We start from the raw sequence: 10,217 nt of genomic DNA on the forward strand, positions 1-10,217 counted from the left end.
AAAAAAAAAAGAAACCGAGGCAGAGAATATCAACAACTTGCCAAAATTCAGCAACAAGGGTCAAAACCCAAACACAAAGATTTTTGCTTTTTCTTTGTCCTTTAAGGTGTCACTAAGGTCTATCGCTATCCAATAGGACTTTCTGCAATGATGGAAATGTTTACATGCCGTCATATGATACGTACTAGTTACTAATAGCCTTTGAGCACTTGAAATGTAACCAATAGGAACAAAACTCTGAAGTTTAATTATACATTTTAAATAGTACATATGGCTTGTGTTTACTTTAGCACAGGTAGAGGTCTTTTTGCTCACTGGTGAGATCTGAAGCAAACTGTTCCATCTCCTACTTGGAAGCTGTTTCCTTATCCATGAAATGGTATCATTTTTCTCTGAAGTTACCTTTTAGCCCAAATGAGATTATATGAAAAGCACCAAACTATACAGGCAGAGAGAGAAGTTTCAGACAGGATGGTGCCTGGACTGCAATGAAAGATCTTTGGGTTAAGGCCCTAGGCAGGAATAAAGGGAGGACCTACCAAGAGACCCCATCTGGTGAGGAGCTTCAGGCCTACCTACCAGCCACATGGTCTCAGGGGAAAGAGCCCCACTTCCCCTCCTTCCACATAACAGAGCACAGACCTCATGCAGCCTCAAAGGGACAAGAAAAGATTTTAATTAGGGGAGGAGGATCCACCAGAATCAGAAAAGGAACAGCGAGCATGGGAGCAGAGGAGCCAGAGCAGGCAGGAGGAGGGACTGGCCAGGAGGCTCTGGAGGAGGACTGACCTCTCCACCTGTAGTGCAGGAACCACACTGACAGACAAGGCCAAACAGTGGGCCCTCTAAGCTGGGAGGGCTGTAAATGGCCACTATAACCAGAGGTTGCCTGGCTTTTGAGTTCCCACCCCTAGCCATGGCTGGAGGTCATCAATTCAGCCCTGGCCTCAACCGTTGCTGGATGGCCATCTTCAGGCAAAACTCAGGAAGCTGGCAGAGGGTCCCCACAGTTAGACTGGGCCCAAGGAGGCCTGGGAATAAAAGGATAAAGGAGAGGAGCTGGAGTCCGAACCCCCCACCTAGGGTGGCATGGGGGAGGTAAGGTAGTCGCCTTCTGGCTCCAGGCCCGCCCAGACCCACAGCGACCAATAAGGTATAATCACTGGGACCAGTCAGAGCCACTGGAGGTGGAGGTTGTTTTTAAAAAAAAAAAAAAAAAAAAGACAAAAAGGTTAAAGTCTCCTACAAGCAGAGTTAAGTTTCAAGACATTAAAAAAATCTGTCCCAGCCCAGGGGACTGAACATCAGAAGCCAGCGCCAGCCTGACCAGGCACGTGTGGCCTTGGGGCAGGTCCACTGCTGATTTCTTGCACAGCTAGCAAGCACACCACCCCCCCTCCCACATCCAATGCCCACCCGACCCAGACCCAGCTCCCCGGCGCTGCCCCCACTGCTGCTGCTGCTGCTCCTCGGGGGAGTGACTCCAGGACGCCTTCACGGATACAGGGGAGTAGGGGGGGAAGGCCACAAGATCCAGCCAGATGGTTTAAAACTGTCAAAAGAACCAAGAGGGAGAACATGGTGATTATTATTGTATCCTAGTGGGCCTACTATGGGGAAGTAGGCTGATCTGAGAGCTGTTACTGTGTTCAGATCTCGGAGAGGGAGAGCTGGATCCCAGGACACCCTGTGGTCATACTCAGTCAGTGTTCAGAAGTAGCGTGTGGGTACTATCCACAAACCTAGCACTAGTTAAGGCAGAAAAAGTATAACAGAGATGAGAGCTTCTACACAGCTCCCCAGGCCATGTCATGGAGACTGCTATAAAGCCCTGCCAGTGTATTGCTTGGTAAACTGAGGTTGCTTTCTTTAGACATGGGGTCTCCCATGCAAGCGGCTTAGGGACTCAGAAGGCTAAGGGGAAAAGAACCTAGAATCTGGTACTTTGTGTCAAATTTTGGGTGATCCAACCAGGACAGGCCTTTTTTTTTTTTTTTGAGACAGAGCTTTAAGCTGTCCCCCTGGGTAGAGTGCCGTGGCATCACAGCTCACAGCAACCTCCAACTCCTGAGCTCAAGTGAGTCTCCTGCCTTAGCCTCCTGAGTAGTTGGGACCACAGGCGCCTGCCACAATGCCCGGCTATTTTTTGGTTGCAGCCGTCATTGTTGTTTGGCGGGCCTGGGCTGGATGTGAATCTGCCACCTTGGGTGTACATGGCTGGCACCTTAGCCACTTGAGCCATAGGTGCCAAGCCAGGACAGGCCCTTAAAATGTTTTCTGCCCTCAAGTATCACCCATGGCATCTAGAACAGAAGGTTGTAAACCAATAGTCTATGACTGAATCCAGCCTGAAGACAACCACCATTTGCCCCATGCAGTATCCAAAAAAAAATTAACAAAGGCTAGGCATGGTGGCTCATGCCTATAATCCTAGCACTCTGTGGGTGCTGAGGCAGGTGGATTGCCTGAGCTCACAGATTCGAGACCAGCCTGAGCAAGAGCAAGACCTCATTTCTAAAAATAGTTGGGCCTTGTGATGGGTGCCTGTAGTCTCTGGGAGGCTGAGGCAAGAGAATGCTTGAGCCCAAGAGTTTGAGGTTGGGCAGTGCCTATGGCTCAGTGAGTAGGGCGCCGGCCCCATATAACGAGGGTGGTGGGTTCAAACCCAGCCCCAGATAAACTGTAATAAAAAATAGCCAGGTGTTGTGGCGGGCACCTGTAGTCCCAGCTACTCGGGAAGCTGAGGCAAGAGAATCGCCTAAGCCCAGGAGTTGGAGGTTGTTGTGATGCCACAGCACTCTACTGAGAGTGATAAAGTGAGAAAAAAAAATTAATGAACTCACTGCCTATCTTGAAAACATGGAAAATAACACATACAAATCCAGATTTGGGGATTCTCTTGAAAAGTTGGAAGATGAAGCCACAACAGGCTGTAGTAATCTTTAGATGAAGCCTATGCCAGCAGGTCCTTGCCCCACCCACTACCTGCCCAACCTATGCATGCACCTGAGTTTATGATCCCTGCTGGAGGTTATACTATTTTAGATTTTTGACTTGGAAAACCCAGCTCCACATTCTGGTTCCTCCATTTCCTGGCTGAGGAACCTCAGGCAAGTGACTTCCCTACCACAGCACCAGTTTAATCATCTATAAAATGGTGAGAATACCTGACTCAAAGATTTTTTAAAAGTATTTAATGGGTCATGTGAACATGGTTTTCTAGGTGTATAGCTCTAAAAATATAAAAATGGTCATAAATAAGTGAGGGATTGTTGAATGAGTAAGCCAAATATTAAACTGGGATGAGAGCTATTTTCTTCCTTTCCTTTTTTTTTTTTTTTTTGAGACAGAGCCTCAAGCTGTTGTCCTGGGTAGAGTGCTGTGGCATCACAGCTTACAGCAACCTTCAACCTCTGGGCTTAAGCAATTCTCCTGCCTCTGCCTCCCAAGCAGCTGGAACTACAGGCACCTACTACACTACCCAGCTATTTTTTTGGTTGCAGCTGTCATTGTTGTTTGGCGGGCCCGGGCTGGATTTGAACCCACCAGCTCAGGTGTATGTGGCTGGCGCCTTAGCCGCTTGAGCCACAGGTACTGAGCTGGATGAGAGCTATTTTCCTTCTCAGTTCAATCTAGCAGGGGTGGCCAAGCTGCAGACTACAGGCTGCACATGGATTAAATGAGGACTGTTTTGCTTATCTGATATCATGAAAATTATGCATAGACCTTTTTTTGCACATCTGTTTTTGTCAGTGTTTGTGTATTAATTTATGGCCCAAGATAATTCTTCCAATGTGCAGCAGAGAGGAAAAAAGATTGGATAAAACAGGTGCGGTGGTAACACTCTGGGAGGCCAGAGACCAGACTGCTTGAGCTCAGGTGTTTGAGACCAGCCTGAACAAGAGTGAGACCTGGTCTCTACTGAAAAATAGAAAAACTAGCCGGGTGTAGTGGTACGTGCCTGTAGTCCCAACTATGTGGGAGGCTGAAGCAAGAGGATTGCGCAAGCCCGAGAGTGTGTAAGAGTTTGAGGTTGCTGTAAGCCATGATGCCATGATGGCACTCTACCCAGAGCAACAAAGGGAGACGGTCTCAAAACAAACAAACAAAAATTCCCAATAGAGGCTTCTTTGTACCTTGGCCTCAAAATTTTAGTGCTATTGTACATGGAAAGCTTATTATGTACCAGGGGCTACATTTTACACACATGAGCTTAGGTAAAACTCAACCACTCTAAAAAATAAATATTAATTAGTAGGTACTCATTTTACAGCTGAAGAAAGCAAGACTTAGTTGAGAGGTTCAGTGACATAGCTTAGGAAGCAGGAGAGCCAGGATTTCAACTGTAGAGTAACACCACAGCCTGCATGAGCTGACCAACCATGCTGCTCTGTGCTCACAGTACAGCTGTGTAAACTGGCCACCCCCAGTATAATGAAACAGAGGAAGTGGGTATCATTTCCATTTTTAGGAATATGAGCTCCTCTGGGCTGGGTTTGCACGCACTAGTATGAATAAACACCATCTGGGGATCAGTCAACTCTGGTTGGAACATATCAACAAACCCAAGATTGTTTGGAAGAAGGGGGAAAAAAAGAAGGCATGTCCTGAATATCTAAACAAGAACAACTATGTCATCAGTTCATCAATGTAAACAATTCCTCCTCTTCAGAGGACTATAATCTTTTTGGGTTAGAAAGGCACAATTTAAGAGGAATCTAGAGGACTTAAACCAGGAAAGGAATGGAAAACAGGTTAAAGGAATCACAACTTTAAGACTGAAAAACAGACACTGAAGTCTGTTTGAGAAATGGAATTACACCATGATTAACTGTCCTGGACTCCAGAAAATTCACATATGGACTCTACTTGCCTCATTGGAGGTTTGAACTAAATATATGTAAGGGCTCTAACATTTTAGATGTAGAAATGGACATCTGAGTTCTTATGCAAGACAAGGTGTCCCATACATGCAGATGTGGACAATGCCCTGTAGCTCTCCAGAGGTGAACCTCAGGTCTTCCAGCTCCAAAGTACCTGCCTCGCTGACTTGCAGTGTTTGTGTTTGTTTCCTAGACTCCTCAGGAAACAAACATACTGTCGGTACCACCTTCCTACCTCAGCACTAAGTTCTCAATAAGACCCATGGCTCTGAAAGGAAACAGGAAGGGCCCTACTCACGTTCTTGAGGAACTCCTCAGCCACGATGCGTGCACGGGCATTGACTGACAGCTTCATCTCACTGATTTCCTTGTCAATCTCCTCCATGAAGTGAATCACGAAGTCTACCAACTTGTGTTTGTACATTTGCTCTGTGTGGAAGTTGGTGATCAGAAAACTAATGTCATAGCCCTAGGGAAGAAAGACAGACGGGAGGAGGAAGAGATGAAACAGCAGACAATAATGCTCTAGGGATACATAGCCGACCAAGTCCTCATCTTCATTCATCCACCTGCTTCCACCAGGCCGTGATCTTCTCAAGCTACGTGCCCTTCCAGTCAGCAGCCCTTAGTATAAGGGTGGGGTGTGTAAGGTGGAAGGTGTCTAGGTTAGATCCAAGCAACTGAACCCAGCTGCAAGACTTCTGCGTACCAGACATTTCTAGAAGACCATCTAGAGCACAAACAGTTCTGCATTCAGAATGAGTCAAAGGAGAATGAAGGAACTTGAAATTTTGTTACAGAAGAACCTAGGATAGGCCTGGCATAGTGGTTCAAGCCTCCCAGTGGAGGTTCTGGGAGGCCAAGGCAGATGGAAGGCATGAGCTCAGGAGTTCAGGATCAACCTGAGCAAGAGTGATAACCCCATCTCTACTACAAACTAGATGGGCATGGTGGCAGGTGCCTGTAGTCCCAGCTGCTTAGAGACTGAGGCAAGAGGTTCTCTTGAGCTCAGGACTCCAAGATTGCTGTGAACTAGGATGATATCGTGGCACCCAGGGCAAAAAGACTCTGTCTCAAAAAAAGAAAACATAATTGGGCGGCGCCTGTGGCTCAAAGGAGTAGGGCACCGGCCCCATATGCCGGAGGTGGTGGGTTCAAACCCAGGCCCGGCCAAAAACTACCAAAAAAAAAAAAAAGAAAAGAAAAGAAAGAAAACATAATCTAGGCCAGGGACAGTAACTCAGGCCTGTATTTCTAGCACATTGGGAGGGCAAGGAAGGAGGATCACTTGAGGTCAGGAGTTTAAGACTAGCCTGAGCAAGAGTAAGACATCATCTTTACAAAAAAAAAAAAAACCCAGAAAAATTAACTATATATTATGGTGTACTCCTGGAGTCCCAGTTACTTGGGAGGCTGAGGCAGGATTGATTGAGCCCAAGAGTTTGAGGTTACTGTAAGCGATGATGACAGCACTATACTCTAGCCTGGGCAAGAGAGTCAGACCATGTTTCAAAAACAAAGAATGTAATCAAATGACAAGGAACAGTCCAGAGAAGAGATGATGTGGGAGAAGGGTGGGATTAAGGTCTTTTACTACTGGAGGGTTAGCAAAAGAGCAATTTTATTTATTTTGGGTGGCCTCAGATGTTAGATATAGGACCAGGAGAGAGAATCTGGCTCAGGATGAGAACTTGGCCGATACATCAGATGTGTGTGACAATGGCGCATGCTGCTCTGTGTGGTAGTTGCTCAGTCACAGGGGATGTTTTAAGTTTACCTGGCAAGGAATTTGTCGAGTGGATTCAAGTCCAAAGTCAGGCAACAACTGACCCAAAGTTAACTGTGGCTTTGAGAGACTCATTTGATTGGCAGCAAAGCTTAGATTTAATTCACTACGTTCTTTCTGCTATTAGACAGTAAGCTCTGGGACGATGAGCAATGTGTCTTAGCTTCTTTCTTTGCCTTTTCTATGGTTATGGTAGAGCCAACTTCTCTTAAGCTTCTAACCCTCTTTGTTCCCATTCCAGCTGAGATACAGGCCAACTCTCCCTCAACTTGAGCAGGGTGCACTCTATAGGTGGAGGAGCAGCAATCCTGGATGCAGAAACAATCCTAAGCCACACTGTGATAGGATCCTGGGTATTATGAACACACGAATCACAAGGTCTCACCTCCACTGGTTTCCTTCGAAGGATAAAGAAGTTCTCTGCTCGCATCATCATGAAGCGCATAAACTTGTGGCATAAAATCTTCTCAATCTCATCAGCCTAGAGAGAGCAAAGGAGAAACATGTTGCTCTAAAGCTAACACCTAAGACAAAGATACCCTGTAGCATGGTCTTCTGACCTCAATTTCCCCTAGGCTTGCTGGTAGCAATGAGGTTTGGTAGTAGGAGCAATCATGGCCTGAACTTTGTAGGGCAATTAGTTGCCAACTGAAAGGGTCTACCTTAGAACCTCTCTAACTTTATGAGGCATTATTGTGATCTTGTCTTTAACCATTCCAGAGGGGTAATTCTGACAAACCAGTTTTTTACTAGCTCTTTTAGAAATTACACCTAAACTAAAAGCTGCCTCTCCTGCATAACTATACTTGTTGCCCACGCACAGTGGTTCATGTCTATAATCCTAACACTTTGGGAGGCTGAAGCAGGATTGCTTGAGGCCAGCCTGGGCAATATAGTGAGACCCATTTAAAAAAAAAATAAGACGAATTGGCTGGGCATGGTGGTATGTGCCTGCAGTCCCAGCTAACTGGGAGACTAAGGTAGAAGGATCACTTGAGCTCAGAAGTCAGAAGCTACAGTGAGCTATGATCTTGCCACTGTATGCTAGCCTGAGAGTGAGGTGTTGTCTCTTGAAAAAAAAAACAAAAAAAGGGCTGCCTGTAGCTCAGCAGCTGGGCGCCAGCCCCATACACCAGAGCTGGTGGGTTCAGATCCAGCCTGGGGCCTGCCAAATAACAGCAACTGCGGGCAAAAAATGGCTGGGTATTGTGGCGGGCACCTATAGTCCCAGGTACTTGGGAGGTTGAGGAAAGAGAATCACTTCAGCCAGGAAGTTCAACGTTGCTGTAACCCGTGATGCCACAGCACTCTACCCAGGGTGACAGCTTGAGAATCTGTCTAAAAAACAAACCATCAAACAAACAAATGTTCTGGGCTATTCCCCTTCTCATTTCATTAGTGCTGTATCTCCCAAAGTGTGTGGCAAGTACCACCTGGAGTTATCAGAGATAACCTTAGGTGGTCTGCGCTTTAGTAACACTGAATATCAAATGATCCCCAAAATTTCTCCCTTCTGAATTCTCTTTCAATTTTTCTTTTCTTTTTTTAATTTAAGATAAAGAGTCTCATTCTGGCTGGGTGTGGTGGCTCACGCCTGTAATCCTAGGAGGCTGGGAGGCCAAGGCAGGTGGATTGCCTAAACTCACAGGTTCGGGACCAGCCTAAACAAGAGCAAGACCTCATCTCTAATAATAGCCAGGCGTTGTGGCAGGCATGATAGTCCTAGCTACTTGGGAAGCTGAGGTGAGAGAACTGCTTGAGCCCAAGACTTGGAGGTTGCTGTGAACTATGATGCCACAACACTCTACCAAGGGCGACAATGTAAAACTCTATCTCCAAAAAACAAACAAACATGGCTTGGTGCCTGTAGCTCAGCGGCTAGACTGACAGCCATACAGTGGAGCTGGTGGGTTCAAACCCAGCCTGGGTCCGCCAAGCAATAATGACAACTACAACCAAAAAGTAGCTGGGCATTGTGGCAGGGGTCTGTAGTCCCAGCTACTTAAGAGGCTAAGGCAAGAGAATTGCTTAAGCACAAGAGTTTCAGGTTGCTGAGAGCTGTGACGTCATGGCACTCTATCAAGGGCAACATAGTGATACCCTGTCTCAAAAAAAAAAAAAAAAAAGTCTCATTCTGTTGCCCAGGCTAGAGTGCTATGGCATCAGCCTAGCTCACAGAAAATTCAAATGCCTGGGTTCAAGCAATCTTCCTGCTTTAACTCTTGAGTAGCTAGTACTATAGGCACCCACCACCATGCCTAGCTAATTTTTCTTTCTTTATTTTTTTGAGACAGAGCCTCAAGCTGTCACCCTAGGTAGAGTGCCTTGACATCATAGCTCATAGCAACCTCCAACTCCTGAGTTCAAGCCATTCTCCTGCCTCCGCCTCCCTGGTAACTGGGATACAAGCGCCTGCCACAACACCCAGCTATTTTTTGGCTGCAGCCGTCATTGTTGTTTGGTGGGCCCAGACTGGATTCAAACCCGCCACCTTGGGTGTACGTGGCTGGCACCTTAGCCGCTTGAGCCACAGGTGCTGAGCCTAATTTTTCTATTTTTAGTAAAGACGGGACTACTCTTGCTCAGGCTGGTCTTGAACTCCTGAGCTCAGGCAATCTACCCACCTCGGCTTCTCACAGTGCTAGGATTATAAGTATGAGCCACCGTGCCCAACCACTTCCAATATTTCTTTCTTTTTTTTTTTTTTTAATTTTAGGCAAAGAACTTTATTAACCTTTCTTTCCAACTTTATTCCCAGGCTTCTTTAGCTTAATTACCTGCCAAGAATGAATTATGTATAAGCAAAATCTAAAAAAAGCTGCAATGTCCAAGAAGCTCACTTTTAATATTTCTAGATGAAGAATTCTGTAGCTGGATGCTAGTTTGCCCAAGTGACCTCCCAACACTTGTTAATCTTCCAAAGAGAGCAAGCCCAGTGGTTCGAGTTTTCTATAGGCAACAGTATGCAGTCTGAAAAAAAAAAAATTTTTTTTTTTTTTTGAGACAGAGTCTATGCCACCGATGGTAGAGTGCTGTGGTGTCACAGCTCATAGCAACCTCAAACTCTTGGACTTAAGTGATTCTCTTGCCTCAGCCTCCAAAGTAGCTGTGTGGTACCTGCCACAATGCCCAGCTGTTTTTTGGCTGCAGTTGTCATTGTTGTTTAGCAGGCCCAGGCCGGGTTCGAATCCAACACCTGGGTGCATGTGGCTGGCATCCTAACCACTGAGCTCTGGGCACTGAGCCTCTGCAGTCTAAATTTAATAACACTGTTTTGTGTTTATTGTGTTCATTTTCAGATTGTCTTCTATTGTGGTGACACCGTTTTCCCATTTATGGCAAAAAAGGTTTTTTTTTTGGCCAGGGCTGGGTTTGAACCCGTCACCTCTGGCATATGGGGCCATTGCCGGACCCTTTTGAGCCACAAGCGCCGCCCAAAAGGGTTTCTTTCTAAACAAATTTAAATAAAATCAATTTAAAGAAATTTATTAGGCTCGGCGCCTATAGCTCAACCGGCTAAGGCACCAGCCACGTACGCCTAAGGTGGC

The 10,217-nt window shown here is 46.2% G+C and overlaps 1 protein-coding gene across 1 annotated transcript in view; it reads right to left on the reverse strand.

The window, feature by feature from the left end:
• Window positions 1-639: 639 nt before the first annotated feature.
• Window positions 640-10,217, reverse strand: part of ARPC4 (actin related protein 2/3 complex subunit 4) — an 11,077-nt gene continuing 1,499 nt past the window's right edge. The window contains exons 2-4 of the mRNA XM_012802520.1: window positions 7,055-7,150; window positions 5,182-5,352; window positions 640-1,552 (exon numbers count right to left, since the gene is read on the reverse strand). Coding sequence (XP_012657974.1) covers window positions 1,547-1,552; window positions 5,182-5,352; window positions 7,055-7,114 — 237 coding nt within the window. The 5' untranslated portion in view covers window positions 7,115-7,150 and the 3' untranslated portion in view covers window positions 640-1,546. The remainder of the gene's footprint in view (window positions 1,553-5,181; window positions 5,353-7,054; window positions 7,151-10,217) is intronic.

This window comes from Otolemur garnettii, unplaced genomic scaffold (genome assembly GCF_000181295.1).
Source record: "Otolemur garnettii isolate 467f Iridium unplaced genomic scaffold, OtoGar3 scaffold00015, whole genome shotgun sequence".
Classification (NCBI taxonomy): Eukaryota; Metazoa; Chordata; class Mammalia; order Primates; family Galagidae; genus Otolemur; species Otolemur garnettii.